The 17,983-nt window shown below is 41.7% G+C and overlaps 1 protein-coding gene across 1 annotated transcript; it reads right to left on the bottom strand.

The window, feature by feature from the left end:
* Positions 1-50: 50 nt before the first annotated feature.
* LOC309700410 (adenine DNA glycosylase-like) lies at positions 51-14,116 on the bottom strand. Its single transcript, XM_082523929.1, has 24 exons — positions 14,097-14,116; positions 13,712-13,792; positions 12,967-13,064; positions 12,445-12,575; positions 12,220-12,259; positions 12,071-12,144; positions 11,938-11,979; positions 11,778-11,849; positions 11,563-11,676; positions 11,374-11,471; positions 11,154-11,298; positions 10,964-11,051; positions 10,707-10,889; positions 10,313-10,458; positions 10,073-10,222; positions 8,960-9,010; positions 8,741-8,879; positions 7,789-7,893; positions 5,364-5,551; positions 2,778-2,858; positions 2,596-2,652; positions 828-942; positions 393-520; positions 51-298 (listed from the first exon to the last, which is right to left on the bottom strand). The coding sequence occupies exons 1-24, from the start codon at positions 14,099-14,101 to the stop codon at positions 131-133; spliced, it is 2,499 nt and encodes an 832-aa protein (XP_082380055.1). The 5' UTR covers positions 14,102-14,116; the 3' UTR covers positions 51-130.
* Positions 14,117-17,983: the final 3,867 nt, after the last annotated feature.

The following is a 17,983-nucleotide window of genomic DNA, read 5'->3' as shown; positions in this document are numbered from 1 at the left end:
TCATGTATAATGCCTCTATATATATATATATATATATATATATATATATATATATATATATCTCTATCTGTATTTTTTTTTTTTTTTTAAACCGTTGTGTTTCAGCTGTGTGTTGCCTCATCACGGCGTCTCATTTCTGCTTCTTCGTCTTCCTGAGGTAGCTCTGATAATAAAAGTTACTGAAGAGGATGATGAGGGTGATGCAGTAACCAACCACCACAGCATTCATGGCATCAGGGTAGTTGCAATCTGCGAACAGGTTGTACGCTGTGTGCACAACGATCAGGACAAACTGCACCTGGAGAGGCGACACAGTTCAGATCGGTTTAATGATTCGAACATGCTGGTGCGCACATTTTTGAATATCTCACTACAGAGCTGGAGACGCTCACCAGCTGCAGAGATGTCAGGTACCGTTTCCACCACAGGTATTTCTGCATGTGAGGGCCGAGTGCAGCCAGGCCATAGTAAGAGTACATTATAACGTGGACAAAGGTGTTGATCAGGCCGACGAAGAACGCTGCAGGAAACAACAGAAAAAGGTTTTCCACACAGAAAAGCTGGTTTAAATATATATTTGAAAAAGGATTATGGAGATGGAGCTGTTAGGCAAGCGGGAACGAGGAAGACCACTAAGAGGACTAGTGTGACAGAGAAGGATGCCAGAGATCGGGGAGGTGGAGGTAGATGAGCCACTGTGGCGACCCCTAAAGGGAGAAGCTAGTTAAAGCAGTGGAGCTAATTTTACTCTTAGTGGACTTTATGGTTGTTTGGGGGAATGAGGTCACAAATCTGAGGACAAAATATTTCAGTATGAGAATACTCACACTGTCCACCTGCCACATACTTTACTCCCGACCACCAGTTGAAGATCATCGTACTGTGATGGTAAACATGAAGGAACGTCAGCTGATTGTTCTTCTTCCGCAGGATGATCAGGAGCTGTACACAGAGAAATGAGCAAAGAGCTACAGCTAGCAGCTAGCAATGTATATGCAATGCAGTCACCAGTCACCTTTCTCACTCACTATGTATTAACAGACCTCTCTGCATTGAATCATATCTGTTATTAACCTCTGTCTCTCTTCCACAGCATGTCTTTATCCTGTCTTCCTTCTCTCACCCCAACCGGTCACAGCAGATGGCCCCGCCCCTCCCTGAGCCTGGTTCTGCTGGAGGTTTCTTCCTGTTAAAAGGGAGTTTTTCCTTCCCACTGTCGCCAAAGTGCTGCTCATAGGGGGTCATATGATTGTTGGGTTTTTCTCTGTATCTATGAAGCGCCTTGAGGCGACTTTTGTTGTGATTTGGCGCTATATAAATAAAATTGAATTGAATTGAAGTTTATGCAGTCGCCTAACGTGAATGATCCCCATCTGTAGCTACTACATATGTGAGGAAAGAAAAGATATGACATATCAAACATGAGGTGCTAGTTGCTATGGTGATCTATTCCTTGAATAAAGCACCAGACAAAAGTATTTTTTCTTCTTCGCAGCTTTAGCAGACACAGACACCACAGCATAAGGAAGGAGAAAAGTGCCTGTACTAAGGGCTAGAAGGAAAGGAACTGAACAGGAAGCATAAATACTGAAACATACTGAGAGGTGACAGATGGGTAAAATCAAAAGGAGTAATTTTCAGGGATGAAGAATAAAGAAAATAAGAGCAAATGAGAGAAAGTTAAATCATAGAGTCAGGGCAGCAGTGAGTATTGAAAGAAAACGCAAAGCCGGTTGGTCCAGATAGAATGGACACGTGTAAGAGGAGCTGCGAGGTTTACTTGGAAAGTGAGACATTGTATGATTACTGGAAAAAAGAGAAGGAAATTCCTAAGACTACGACTGTGCCTTTGGGGTATTAGGTGCATACAAGACTGTCGCAAAAGAAGAGCTGTACTGCATGAGGACACTGAGAGTAGCAGAGACGTATGTGATGAAGAGCACAATGTTAATCGTTTTAAGCTTTGGAACATCCTCACCTTTCTCTGCCAGAAACAAAAACTTACAGTCAGCACCAGTAGCAACGTGGAATGATATATTCCTGGAGCTTATGTTAAGATCAATCCATCGCATATGCAAAAAATTTCTCTATGCTCCCACTTGCTAGTCTTTAAAAAAATGGTGACAGTGTGGACTTGAACCCCACGCTCTGCTTTAGCCTTACAGCAACGATTGTCTGCTCGACTGCATCCCCACCTGCTGTTCTATTCTTTGAAAATGTCTACGGGCCAACAAACATTTACAACATTTTTTAATCTCGTTGTTTTTGAACAGCACCTAATGTGGCAGACCCTCCAAAGAGGGTCTCAGCATTGATCCTGAGAGTGACAGATGGGTTTAAGATGAAGGTTCAGTTACACTCTGAGCTTTTCCCGCTTCCAGTGGCAATGGACAGGCTGATAGAGCAGAAAAGGTGATGGAGGATGAAGAAAAGGTGAAGAGGTGGAGAAGAGCAGGGTGGAGTGGATGGAAAACAATCAGGAGATACAAGCAACATTTAAAGGGAAGGTTTAGAAGTTGGTACGGAGGCGATGCTGCTGTGACACAGGATCAGGAAAGAGTGCATCAGCTTAGGTTGGGCTGTGTAGATACATACCGTGTCACTGAGCTCTATGACCTTAGAGAAGAAAAACCACCAGCACACTCTGGCCATCTGGGGAAAAAGTGTAACTTCTGTATAAACTGTTTGTCAGGTATGTATGATATGCATCAAACTTCTCAACAGACACACACACAACAAACAAACCACAAAATATACTCAATGCATAACTTTCTTACCCTCATTGCCAGCGGACTGGTGCTGTAATCTACAGGCTGACACAGCAAGCTGTAGTTAAGGAGCCAGGATGTAACAAGGAACTGAAAATAATCAGGCAGTTATTCATCTTCACATATCTCATGAAACGAGACTTTCTAAAACACAGTTATTAATAAATTAAATACTGTACAGAAGTATTTTAACATGTGTGCTTTGGGTCATGCAGTCAGGTTTATCAAAGTATTTGGAAAGTTTGCATCTGTTCACCACCACAATGGATTTTCAAGGATTAGAAAATTGAGGTTATTGACACTAAGATTTCCAGCTGTAGTTAAAGAGGTTAATGAGGATATTGCAGTAGCACTTCAAGAAGAACAAATAGATTTTTTTAAACATGTTCCTCTGTTTTTTAAGTAGTCCGATAGCCGACGACGTTTGGCTCACATCCTCATTTTTTATGACCAATATGAAAATGACAATACCCGAATAACAAGAACTAATTCATGTTGAGGAATTTATGAATTTGGGAGTGCTACTAGACTCGAAATTATCCTTTAAAAACACGTTTAAAAAGTAGTGAAAACTGTAAATGTTAATATACAGAACTGTAGACATATCCGCACATCATTAACAGACAGCAGCGACTACATTCCTGCTCTGTGATACTGGCTCATATCGAATACTGTATTACTGTATTGATGTGTTTCCGTTATTGTTATCTATATTCTCCTCTGTGTCCACTCTTCTTGTCATTGTTTGTTCTAATATGATGTGATCACTGTTTTTAAGGTAAAACCCAACAATCAAGTGACACCCGCTGAGTAAGCACAGAACAAAAAACAAAAAAACCTAAAAAAAAACCTCCCTTTAACAGGAAGAAGCCTAAAGCAGGCTCAGGGTGGGGCAGCGCATGTGGAGACAGTACAAACACAGACCAAGGAAGAGAGGACAAAAACTGAATGACACGCTGCAGTCGTGTAAAGACACGTGGGCAGAGAAAAGAGGGGAGTGGTGAAGAAGCGCTCAGTGCATCACATGAAGTACTGCAGCCGTCTGAGACAACAGCAGCGTGAGTGAGGATCGTTCAGGGTCACCTGATCTAACCCCAACTACAAGCTTCATCAAAAAGTAACGTTTTGAGTCTAATCTTAAAATTACAGCGTCTTTCTCGTGAACCATGCGTTTATTACTTCCAGGCTGGACGACTGCGATTCATTATTATCAGGATGTCCTAAAAACTCCCTGAAAAGCCTTCAGCTGATCCAAAATGCTGCAGCAAGAGTCCTGACAGGGACTAGAAAGAGAGAGCAGATTTCTCCTGTTTTGGCTTCCTGTTAAACCCAGAATTCAAAATCCTGCTCCTCACATACAAGGTCTTAAATAATCAGGCCCCATCTTATCTTAATGACCTTGTAGTACCATATCACCCTATTAGAGCACTTCGCTCTCGCTCTGCAGGCCTACTTGTTGTTCCTAGAGTATTTAAAAGTAGAATGGGAGGCAGAGCCTTCAGTTTTCAGGCCCCTCTTCTGTGGAACCAGCTTCCAGTTTGGATTCGGGAGACAGACACTATCTCTACTTTTAAGATTAGGCTTCAAACTTTCCTTTTTGCTAAAGCATATAGTTAGGGCTGGACCAGGTGACCCTGAATCCTCCCTTAGTTATGCTGCAATAGACGTAGGCTGCCGGGGGATTCCCATGATGCATTGCGTTTTTCCTTTCCAGTCACCTTTCTCACTCACTATGTGTTAATAGACCTCTCTGCACTGAATCATATCTGTTATTAACCTCTGTCTCTCTTCCACAGCATGTCTTTATCCTGTCTTCCTTCTCTCACCCCAACCAATCACAGCAGATGGCCCCGCCCCTCCCTGAGCCTGGTTCTGCCGGAGGTTTCTTCCTGTTAAAAGGGAGTTTTTCCTTCCCACTGTCGCCAAAGTGCTTGCTCATAGGGGGTCATATGATTGTTGGGTTTTTCTCTGTATCTATGAAGCGCCTTGAGGCGACTTTTGTTGTGATTTGGCGCTATATAAATAAAATTGAATTGAATTGAATTGAATTAAATTGAACCCAACAATAGTAAAGACAGATGAGGCTTTGCTACAAACATCTAGACGGACTAGTTCTGGAACAAGATTCGTTGGACAGACAAAACTAAGACGAACGTTTAGCAGAAAGAGAGGAAGAAAAGAAGGATTCAAGATCCAAAACACACCACATTATCAGCCAAACATGTTGGAGGGGATGTTGTGACAAAAACATGTACGACCGCGAGTTAAACTGGTTCACTGGTGTTTATTGATGATGTTACTGCTGATAAAAAGAGCATGTAGTAGTCTGATGCCTATAGCGCTATAATCTCTTCCTGACCTGAACCCAACCTGCAAAGCACAGATTGGACACGGGTCTCAGTACCCTTTGAACTGAATCTATAAATCTTCTCTTCAATCACAGCTGAACTCTATATTTGAATTCATTAGGTTGGTGCACAGATGCAAGTACAGAGACATTGTGCCACTGTTCAAACACATCATTGCTTTGCTCATAAGCTGGTTGGTTAATTAGTTTCCCTGTTATAACAGAACAAAGAAGCAGCTTAAACACACCTCATGGCACATATACACAGACAGGCCAACCATGGCGAAGTTGTAAACAATGAGGACCACTTTGAGCTCAAAGGGTTCCCTGTGCTTCATCAGACGAGGGCCGGCCCAGATTACAAACAGATAAAGCAGGAAGATGAGCGTCACCGGGACTGGGGAGTAGACCAACAGCCAGGGGTCCGTTCTCTTGTCTGGACAGCAGGAATTGCAGGTTAGGTTTAATTTAAAAATGAACAAATGTGTTAAAGGAAAGATCCAAAGTAAAATAATGATTGGAGCTGCTGTGATCTCACGAATTTCTCACCAATGATTCCTGAGATGTGGTTTTTGTCTCAAGGCTGCTCAGGAAATGCAAAAAAGTGAACCTTGCTGCAACTTAGTTAATATGCACTCCCCGGCCACTTGATTAGGTACAGTGCTGGGCCACCTTTTGCCTCAATTCTTCATAACACAGATTTCAACAAGGTGCTGCAAACCTTCTTCAGAGATTTTGGTCCATGTTGACATGACAGCATCACACAGCCGCTTGCATTCTCCCAACCCACCACAAAGGTGCTCTCGTGACATCTGGTGACTGTGAAGGCCCTTTGAGCACAGCGACCTGTTTAAACAATGATCACTTGGTACTAAGGGACCATGAAAATACCCCCACCAGAGATGGGCATGTAATCTGATTACTTTTTAAAGTAACGGGTAAAGTAAGGGATTACTATTGCAAAAACGGTAATTAGATTACCCTTACTTTCCCGTAGGAACGCTGCGTTACTGCGTTACTAAAACCGTGATTTCTTTGCAAGAACGTCTCATGACAGTGACGTGAGTGTGACGTTGGTGACAACAGCTGTGTGCAGATCAACAATGGATCATATATCGAGTGCAGAGAGAGTATGAGCGTGCAGCGTTTAAAGCGTGGAAGTACTGACCTTACTTTGAGTTTGATTCCATAAAAAGGGACAAAAACATTAGTGTCCGCTGTGCGTGGGAAGAAAACTTCTTTTTACAGCGAAAAAACCCCTAAACTTCCAACAAGCACCGAGTAGCTACGACGTAATGGGAAACTCACAGAGAAACTCGCGGATTCTTCCACTGACCGCGGCACACCTGCACCAGGGTAAACCTCCGCCTACCGCAGTCCTGCTTTACAGGTGAAAATAGAGCAACAGCACCGCTGAGTCTTTGACTTTATTTATTTTCTGCTGTGTTTTACTTGCATCTATTTGAAAGACTGAGTGTAAACACAAAAAATATTTTATTTTATGAGCTGGAATGTGCAGAAAATAGGTTTCAATGTTAAACTAATTTCTTCCAGTCAGAGAATGTTGCAGATAATTAAATTTTTGCTTGATGCATAAAGTTAAAAGATTAAAACTGATAAAACAAGTTTTAAAAAGAGACTTTTCCATCTGATTCCATTTTGTATGATGGATTATGCAGAAAAAGTAGAATTGGGCTGAAAGATCTATCGCTTTATCACCTACTCAGTTACTTTTTAAAAACACGATTTACAACCTAAGTAATTAATTACTTTTGAAAATAAGTAATCAGTAAAGGAACAGGATTACTTTTTTGGGGGAGTAATCAGTAATTAGTTACTAATTACTTTTTTCAAGTAACTTGACCAACACTGACCCCCACACACCATTACACCACCTTCAACAGTATGAACTGTTGATACAAGGACGGATGCATCCATGGTATTCATGCATGTTTCAGATTCATCAGTACAGGCAGCATTTTTCCAGTCTTCTGTTGTTCAGCGTGCAAACTGTAACTTCAGTTTCCCGTTCTTAGCTGACAGGCCCATCTGCTCCAAGGAATTTTTATTTTTTGTTTTTGAGTTACAGTTGCCTTCCTATCCTCTGACCTTTGACACCAACAAGGCATTTTTCAGCCAGAGACCTGCTGCTCACTGGATACTTTCTTCTTTTTTTTGGTCCATTCTCTATCAAATGTAAATACAGTTGTGTGGCAAATATAACAATGTCATGTGCCATGTGATTGGCTGATTAAATATTTCTCTAACAAATAAGGTTGAACAGGAGCACCAGTGAGTGTACATGTACATGTGCTGTTTTCAAGCATTTATGAACAAGCAGCTAAGCAACTAGTTTTCTCCATAAACATTCTTGGTGAGTGAGCTTGGATGCCTGCTGCTCCTCTATGCCTATTACAAAGATAATTGTAACAAGACAATAACAAGATAAAAAGTGTCACGCTCATTCAGACAGTCATGTGGCAAAAACCACAGAGCAGTCACTGTGAAGCCGAGCTCTGGAGCACATCTGCATCTTCCCACTCATTCAACAGACTAAGACAAGGTTTCCTTTTACACTGAAAATCTGCCCAACAACCACACGAGACACAGGGATGCAAAAAGAAAAAGCAATAAAAGCGTAACACACATGTGGGAAAATAATCAACATCATACCTCCATTGTCGACTATCCTCTGGTGTACAGACAGGACAGTTTGCCGTGCGGAATCCATCTGAGAGCTTTCAAGGACTTTAAACAAAAAGAAGAAGAATAAAACCCCTCAAACGTCCTGCAGTTCAAGACAGCAATTTGCCCGCTGATGCTCAGACGCAGTAAACTTCAGTGACAGCGTGGGGGAACCTTTGGACTGGGCTTAAAGTTCAGTAAATGTGAGCCAAGTGCAGCTGCAGCCCTGCGATAAAATGAAGACAGACTGGAGCAACCAGCCGTGCCAGAAACAGCCGCGCTAACGCAGGATCGGCTGCAGCTCAGGCAAACAAACCAAACACTGCACGGTGACACAAAGCGTCTTTCGCTCCAGTTTTTCCATGTGTAGAAACCGTGATTTCGATCACTTCCTGTTTCATTCGGCCCACTAAGGGGCGCTGTTTCCCTACAAGGTTTGGCTGATAAAGACTTTTTTACCTCCTTACTTATGCAGACAGTCAGACGAGGTCATTTCAATACAAATGAATCCTTCAGAATGTAAAATGGTCATTATTGTAAAAAGATACTTCAATCTTTATCTTGATTTGGCCTTACAGATGTTGGACATTCAACTCACACGTCACCAGCTCAAGTGAAGACTAGAGCTTATCTTTTATTTACACTTCTTTCCCATGTTACAACTTTATTGTGGCAACAAACATGACAATTATGAAACATACTAAGTGTAAAACACGTCGTCGGCTCACATGAAATTACTTAAAATCCTGCAGTTGGTTTACAATGAGACAGAAATCAGTCGTTAAAAAATAATAACATAAAATAAAAATCAAAAAAAAAAATCACACAATACAATTTTAATCAAAAATGGATTGCTATATTAATAGCTTAAAGTGGAAACCGCAGTGATGGCGATATTTAGGTACATGCATGTGGAAAGGCACTTTTCAGGGACACTAACAACATTCCTCTTTCACAGTCTTGAAGAAGGAACTGAGGGAGAGCTGTCTGCCGCTGCTCGCTGCACTGAGTTTGTTCTTTTTAGAGCTCTGCGGCTTCTTGTTATCCATTATTCCCGAGTCCTTTTGCCTTTTTCCATCCTAAGACGAGCAGAGACAAACAGTTACGGTAGGATTACATAATAAATTATCTGAGCAGTTTTACAAATGTCGAGGCTCACCTTTGTGTTTTTTTCCTTCAGACTGTCCACAGAATCATAAAGCTTCACAATCTGCAGGAGATTTAATGTTGATGTTTCACACAGACCACACAAGCACAATTAGATGCTTTTTTAAATACGTTACAGAAACGTGAGACAATCTTGACGACATTTTACACATGTATGTGTATTTTCTGTGACATTACTGGGGGACTATTTGTTTATGGCTTTACATTCAGTTTTATTCGATCAGCCTTTGACCCAAAACATTTGTGTGTAGTAGCAGAACAAAGCAGGAAACGTTCTTTATCTGACTCCACCAGTAAAAAAACCTGATTTAAACTTGTCTGACTTCCCCTTTGAACATCTGCACTGAACCATGGAGCTCAAAACTGCAGTAAGAACGCCGCATGTGTCAAACTGACTTTCATGTTGAGGCTTTTCACAGAGATGAGCCAATAAAAGCTTTTTAATGAAGAGTGCATTTTTGTGGATAATCACAGGATGTGCTTTGTGAATTAATCCCCGAGTGTCAGACTGTCAGAGCAGAGAGGAGGAACCCCTGAACTGTGGCTCGTGTCATCATGTACCAGCACACAGCAAATTGAAAACACACCAACACAATCTTCTTCTCCCACCCTCTGTTCTACTCAGATTTATCTGCTTGGCTCTTCTTTTCTTGTATTTTTTGTTTGTTTGTTTTTGGGGGGGGGGGGCGTTCTTGCTTATTTGTTTGGGGTTTTGTAATCAATGAAGTCACGGAAAGTTGTGACCGAACCGCAGCTTTTGTTCTTGTACCACCAAGCGGTACCTCAGTGTGTGGGTTGCCAGTATTAAGGGAAGCTACACACTGCGACTTAGGTTCTGTTTAGCTACTTTGTTTTTGCCTTTTATGAAAAGGTTTGTGGTCAAAGTTAAGGATCAGCAGGTGATGATCTGAATCTGTTTGCATAGTGAAAATGAACTTTGACAGCACGAGCCACTGCAGCCCCGTTTTCACTATATCCAATATATATTTGGAAAGGTAAAGGCAGGTTGTTATAGCATGCTTTCTCTAAGTGACAATCAAGTGCACTCTTATTGCTACACAGACAGAATTCACTCAGACAAGTGCATAAAAAAACAACCACAAACCTTTTTCAGTCCTGTGGACACAGCAGCTCCCTGTAGAGTAGATCTAGTGAGCCACTGTGTGTTTTCAGTCTCTGTGTGTGTGTCCCTCTCCTTTAAACACACACTGTAAACCACATAAGTCTGGTGGATGTGGGAGAAGATGTGGACCACCTGCAAACAGCCAACCAGTGCAGCAGAGTTACACAAACAGCTTATTTCCTATTAAAGGCAGATGACAGAGGGTCTAAATATCCAGCTTACCTCTCCCACATACTGGAACAGGTTTTCAGTTAAATGCGTTCCCAGTATTCTGCTGATTTCCTCACAGAGCGCCCCCTTCTGTTTCTTCTCAGAGTTTTCAACCTCAAGCAGAAGACTTGGAAACTCCCACAAGCCTGCCAACAAACCTGCAGCCCACCCAGACAGATTTACTTACTTTTACCGTTTTTCTTATGTGTGTCTGAATCAAGCTGCACAATGACTGAGACATCCACCAAAATTATAGCCTGCATCCAGACCAATGCATCACTCCTAACACTAACAGTTTTCTCAGTGATTCAAGCAGTCTGATTCAGTCTCGTTATCAGGATACAATTGTGCACATTCTGAATCCAACGCTTGACCAGCACAAGCTGATGTTGCAATCAGTGCTAACCTTTGCTTGGCCTCTGTATGAGCAGGAACCTTTCTTCCCCGTCATCTCCAGGCCTCTTCACCACACAGGTAAGAGTTCGCTCCACCCGGGGGGGCTTCTTCGACGGCTTTCTGGGGAAGTTCTGAACACCCAGCTCATCATCCCAGGGCTCCGAGGGACACAGGGGACATGTTACACTGTTCGCTTCACATATAGAAAGATACTTTAATTTCAGGACTATACAGACATCTGAGAGGTCTGAAGGGGAGGAGACTTACTGCAGTCTTCTATGTCAGGCAGCTCTGAAGTCTTTGTACCCAGCTTCCCCAAAAGCTTCTTAGAGTTTTGCTCTTGTTTGACAAGAACCTGTGCAGACACACAACATGCCTCATGCCATTAACTGGAGAGAATCTTTTCTAATCTGTGTTAGCATTATCGGTACCAGTTGCAATTTGAAATCATCCCAACCTTGTGATAAGAGTGGCAGTGAGACTGCACGGGGCACTGACTGCACAGGGGCCCTTTAGGGGTGCAGACTCGTGCTCCCAGCTCCATCATGGCCTGGTTAAAGTCTCCAGGTCTCTCAGGATCCACCAGCAAATTGACCAGATCCCTTAAACACAAGAGAAATAAAAACATTCAAAAGCTTTCCGTTTATATATCATTTTGGTTTGGAGGTGAATCTCACCAAAGTGCCTCTGTCACTGCTGGACTTGTGCTGTCAGCTCCAATCGCCCTCAGGCGACACAGCACCCGAATGACATTACCGTCCACAGCTCCGGTAACCTACACAAGAGAGATCACATCACTATGAGTGATTAATAAGAGAGTACCTAAGACTTTGCTCTGCTGCAGATATCCATGTCTAATGACCCACCAGCCCCTGTGCAATAGAGCCTATAGCTGCAGCAGTGTAGCGTCCCACTCCAGGCAGCTGTTTGAGCAGGCTCTCAACCGTCTGAGGCATCTGTCCCTTTAGCTCTGACACCACCTAAAGGAACATATAATGAACACCCAAACACAGAAGGTGTGAGACTTCTCTGCAGACAGACTGTTTAGAAGTGTTAGATAAAGGGAAGAACACAATCAGACCTTCTGCGCTCCTTCATGCAGCCTTCTTCCACGGGAGTAGTAGCCCAGCCCTGCCCACATCTGATTCACCTCCTACCAATCAACACAATCAGTACATCCAAATTAAAAACATCAGCATTTTAAAATCATTGTATGTGCATTTGCTGCTTTAAGGCATCACCTCTAGAGTGGCAGCTGCAAGCTCCTGGACTGTGGGCCACCTCTGCAGCATAATAAATAGAAGCTTTAAGTTGCACACAGTGAAATCAGTGTCACAAGAAGTCCAGTGCACAAGAAAGCTACACGATGCACACCTTCATCCACTTGTTGTAATAGTCTTTTACTGTGGCAACCTGAGTCTGCTGCAGCATTATTTCTGAAACCCATACTGAAAAAAGCACATCACTTTAAGCAGCAGTTAAAGATGTGTACATTTGTCAAGAATGCACCCAACTCTTCTCACCTCCATATGTCCTGATGTTGATGTCTGACTCTGTTATAGCCTGTAGAAAGTAAAGAAAGGCAAAGCTACAAATTTCCTCTGAGAAAAAAAACTAAAAATACGACAGAAACCACCAGAACACTGACATGGCTGAAACGTTAACTTTGAACCAAACTTATTTCTATATCACATGTTACATTAATGTATATGATGACAACGAAGTAGTATAATATAGTTTCTTTTTACCAGAGTCCTCCATGGCAGCTCTCTCTTCTCCTTGTTGTACCAGTTAAGGAGTTGAGAGCGAAAGCGGACGACATCAGCAGGATCAGGGAAAGTGTGGTGCGGAGATGGTGAGGAAGCATCTGTGGTTTCCTCTGGAAGACCAAAAACACAATTCTCACTCAGACTAAAGAAATCTCACTGAAATCATATCTGCCTATTATGCCGTTATTAAACGTTTCTATTGTATACTATAATAAATATGATTATTAGATTGAAACAAGTCCCATCAGACATTCATGCCATTTCTTGCAGCAGTATCAAACTTTACCCAACACGAGCCTGCAGGACCCGGTTTGGCTGTGCACGCATCTGTACTGCTGTAAATTCTGAAGCTGCTAAAACATTCTGGCACTGCTTAAACAGTTTAGCATCATTTTTAGCATCAGGGAAAGCGATGTGTTTACTTTCAAGTATGCAATGAAAGCTGAAATGTAGATCTCTCTACGACGCGCAGATATTAAGTAACAGCAGCATGGTTGCTACCTTGTTTCACTGCTGTCTTTGACTTCTTCCGCTTCGGTAATGCGCTTTCTACCACCTCCACTGCGGCTCGCTTGCCTTTCTGCATCGCTGAACGTAACCTGCTCATAATCAGAAATAATATAAAGCAACCGATTGTGTTTCTGTCCGCACAGCAGGACCAGACACGTTTGCTTCATGCATTCATTTCTGGCTCCCGCCACGTTAAGGAGCGACGGTCCCGGCTCATCCAATTAGCTGTGAGGAAATCCGTTACGTATGCTAACGTCAACTCCGGTGGGCGGGTCAAAATAAGACCAGTCATTTCTTTATATTTTGCTAGAAAAAAAATGAACGATTTATTGAAAAATAGGCAAACATACATGGAAATACAGCATATAAGTCAAAAACAGAGTCTTTAACAGCCTCCTTGTCATTTATTTAAGTAGCCTTCAGGAATAGTTTTCCAGGTTGCTTGAGCGAAATGCAAAGCTCTTCTCTGGATATTGGCTCCCTTTCTGATCTGTGTCGAGATGATCCCACATTGCTTCAATAACATTAAAGTACAGTCTCTGAACCTGCAGCCAATCCACGATTTAGACAACCCTACTGTGTGTCTTTTGGCTGTGTTTGGAACCATTTTCATGTTGAAAAATGAAGCAGCTGCAAATCCGATTCTTTCCAGATGGCATCACCACAGCCCTACCCAAGGAGCTGCAGGTGTCCTTCTATACACACTGTGTTGAATCTGTACTGACATATTGCATACCAGTGTGGGCTGCCAGCTGTCCAGCACTCCAGAAGGTCATCAACACGACACAGAAGATCATCACCTGGTTGAGCCGTTACCCTCAGGTAGATGGTACAGGACAATTAAAGCTAAAATGAGCAGACTGAAAAACAGCACATATCCTAGGATGTTGCAATAATAAATAACAAACAACAAATGAACAGTGTTATGCCCCCTTTGACTCAAACACACACAAACAGCAAACACACACACACACACGCAGCAGGTAATAATCAAAAGAGTTGCCGAGAGCCAAGGACCACTCATGAAGTGCTACAGAAACACCTGGAATAAGCAGGTACAACTGTTTCAAAGAAAACTATAAGTAGTGCTGTCAACCACCATGGCCTGTATGCACACTCACCACATACGACTCCATTGCTTAAGCATGTGTAAGGTTTGCTGAAAAACATTTAGACAACCCTGTGAAATACTGGAAGGATATAGTCTGGTCAGATGAGACTAAAACTGAACTCTTTGGATGCTGTAATACACACCATGTTTGGAGGTCAAAAGGCGCTGCATATGTCTCCAAAAACACCTTAACAACAGTTCACGTCATGGTGTGTGGCTTTTTCCAGCATACGTTACTGGCACGCTTCATATTATTGAAGGAAGAATGAATGGAAAAATGCACCGAGACATTCTTGATAAAAATCTGCTGCCATCTACAAGGATGATAAAGATGAAATGTTTCAGCAAGACAGTAACCACAAACACACAACCAAAGAAACTCACACTTGGTTTCAGAGAAGGAAAATAAAACTGCTCGAATGGCCCAGCAGTCACCTGACCTGAATCTACTTGAAGATCTACGGAAAGAACTAAAGTTCATAGAAGGGACACAAAGAATCTGTTGAGGATTCCACGTCGATGGCAACTTTAAAAATATGCTTAGAAATTGGTGAAGTGTTTAATTGGTGTGTGTGTGAGAGAGAGAGTTTACTTGTGTGAAAATTGGGGCCTTCTATCAGCTCACACACCAGTCAATTGAGTACTCCTCTCCCTTTGGGGACCAAAACACCGTCCCCAAGTAGATTTCAGAATCAGAATCAGAATACTTTATTGATCCATAGGGGAAATTATTTTATAGTGCTCCATTATAAACAAATATTAACAGGGACAGACAATACACTAAGAATAGCCCAATATATACAGGCATATATACATAAAAGTCACTTATTAATAAATAGCTGATAATCAGAATCAGAATACTTTATTGATCCCTGGGGGAAATTATTTTTTGTTACAGTGCTCCATTTTAAACCATTTTAATGTTACCTCTAATACCTCTAATAATGTTCAGCATGCTCTAAAACATGTTTTAATCCAAAAACCTTCCCTGTCCCCAAAAGTGACATTCTTCTGATATTTTATGTATGTGTATGATGTCTCCCTCACAAACTTTCTCTACCTGTGTATAACTCTATGTTGCCCCTAGTGGAAGAGTATGAAATTGTAAAGATTTGTATGAATAGTTTTATATAAATTAACATTTTTTTTCTTGACTAATCAATAGAAGTCAGTACATTATTTGTTAGCAAGTAGTTGAAAATTGGAAATTTGCTTTTTTTCCCTTAACCACAAATACTTGAGTTATGATAACTATGTGACACTTTATAGCTGTATTGATAAAAAGAAAAAAAGCCCATGTAAAGTAAACTGAGATTACAGCGCGTTTATGCTGAAGACACACACTTAGATGTCCTCTCTTTCAAATCCTTCTGTGCTGCCCCTGATTTTAAGTATAAAGACTGCAGCTGCTTTCTTATAGCATATATCTTAGAGTCATCTGATAGAGTAGCTGTCACGGACCCGCTTCCTGGGACTCGGGGTCTGTGAGCAGTGTGGACCTTTATTATTATTATTATTGTATTGGATGTATGTTTGCTGCACTGTGCTCTTGTGTTCCATGCTGGTGTGTGTGTGTGTGTGTGTGTGTGTCTGTCTGTCTGCGGGTGTGGCTGGACAGCCACCTGCAGGCCTGATGGGCGTGGCTGACCAGCTGCTGGTCACGCCTAGGTTCTCACACACCTGCTTCTGATCAAGCTCGTCGGGGGAGCTACTTAACAGAGCGATGGAGCTTCCTCCGGCGCAGGATTGTTGAATTAGATGCCATGGCAGTGTTTAAAGTGCTGTTAAGTGTATGCCTGCTGGAGTTCTTGCCGTAACGACTGCGTCTGTTATTTTTTTCCCCTCGGGAGGAGAGCGGAGCACAGGACAGCAGGACGCACGGGGTGTGCGTAGGCACGGGAGCAGAGAGCACGAAATACCAGCACTTAGGAGAAGGCACAACACAGGAGTTGAGGGAGCACATTGGAGATTTATTGTGTGGTGTACATTACCCCACTGTAAATAAACGCACTGTTCATTGTCCAGCGTTTGGGACCTTTCTCCAACATCCCCACGGCTTGCCCTGGCAGACCGTGACAGTAGCAGCTTTAGAGCCAGTTATTAGCAAAATTCAACAAGTTGGTAATGAAGGCTGACACTGTTTTAGGTAGTTCTCTGAAACCTCTAGACAACTGTGCAAAGACGTAGAATTTGGCTAATCAGTAGGAGGACTTATACTTCATATTTCAGCTGGTACTTGATTTTAGTGTTTTTCTCCCCAGAAAGTTAAAGTGTGTTGTGCAGAAAAAGGATTGTAGTGAGATTTTTTTTTTAAATCTGAGTGGAAGAGAAATCCAAAAATCTTTAAATGAATGAAACTAAATTAATTTCAAAAATAAATGACAGCACTAGACCCCTGTCTATGTAGCAGTACTCTGTACCTCTTGAGGTTCAAACTGCACAACCCTCACTAATAATACAACTATGATGTAATTATTTTGTTTGATTATACATACACATCTGCATTTGATTTTTTTTTTTTAATGGTATGGCAAAAAACATCCCCAGGCCATACATTACAAATGGAAAATCTCACAATCAGCGTGGCTATAAGGCTTAGGAGGCCACCTCTGCTTTGGCATTATGCCCTGGAAAAACACTTGAAGGTAAAACGAAAAAACAAACAAACAAACACAAAAAATCTTACTGTTGCAAAACATCCTAATGGCAATCTTTATTGCTACCAGTTAGTGCCATTTAAGCTATAATCCAGAAGTGGAATTGACCTTTACGTACATGTTCAAAGCGGAACTTTTTGATGTCATTGTGCACATCATGTTTGAAGAAAGACTGGTTCTGCATATCACCCCAAAAAACAAAATGCAAAAAAGCTTTGTATGCCCAAAGCGAGAGCTGTGTCTGCGTTCTTGGCACAATGCGGTGCTTGTTCCCAGGGCAGGTTAAGCTATGCCTGGGCTGGCCCTTGTCACCAATTCTGTTTGTGGTTTTTATGGATGAAATTGTGTCTAGTTTGTGATGCTTCTTTACAAGTGATGGTAGGATGTAGCAGGAGTTGGAGGTCGGATTCCACAGTAATGTGGAGGTATCACTGTTATGATAAAGAAACAACTGAGCCAAAAGGCAAAGCTCTCAATTTACAAAGGTGTCTATGTTCTGTCCCTACAACACGTTATCACTCCTAACTCTTCAAATATGGACTCTTGGTCAGGGTCCCTCTGCTTCACTTATCAACACGCCGGGTACTCCTCTCGCGTCATGAATTAACTTGCAGGGTACTCTTATTGTATACTATAGAGCACCCTAAACGTTGGTAATTGATGACAAGAGCCTGCTGCAGAAGAGCCTGTTGTCCCTATATTTATATATTTCTGAAATCACATTGTAGTGACGTATACTGAACACAAAAAATTATATAATGTAAACAACTACCTGAGAGAAACAGCAGATAAATTAATTATAGGCTATTACTTTTGTATCAGTTGTTGCATTGATGGAGGGAGTGATGTATGCTGGAAGTAGGAGTTTTTTTGTTTTTTGTTTTTTGTTTTTTTTTCCTCAGATATTTTTATTAAAGTTTCTGCATCCATTTTTACAAAAGACAAATTGAACAATATGCCGTTTTCTTTTTGAAGAACATAAAACAATATGAAACATACACTCCCACCTCATAATTATAGGAGTACCAGTGGGTGTACAAAAAGAAAAAAGAAAGGGTCCAATCTAATAATACGAGTAGCAAACCCTGGAGTACAAGATAACAGTTCCTGAGTGTACAAGAGAGATGTGGAGAGTTTCAAAGCCCACACCCCCACACAGACACAGAAAAAACAAAACACACAAACCAAGAAAAAACAAAAAAACAAAAAAACAAAACACAAAACACAAACATAATGAGTG

This window comes from Aulonocara stuartgranti (assembly GCF_965226115.1).
Source record: "Aulonocara stuartgranti genome assembly, chromosome: 23".
In the NCBI taxonomy this organism is placed as follows: Eukaryota; Metazoa; Chordata; class Actinopteri; order Cichliformes; family Cichlidae; genus Aulonocara; species Aulonocara stuartgranti.
Note: the sequence above shows the minus strand (reverse complement) of the source record. Positions and strands in the feature narration are given on the sequence as shown.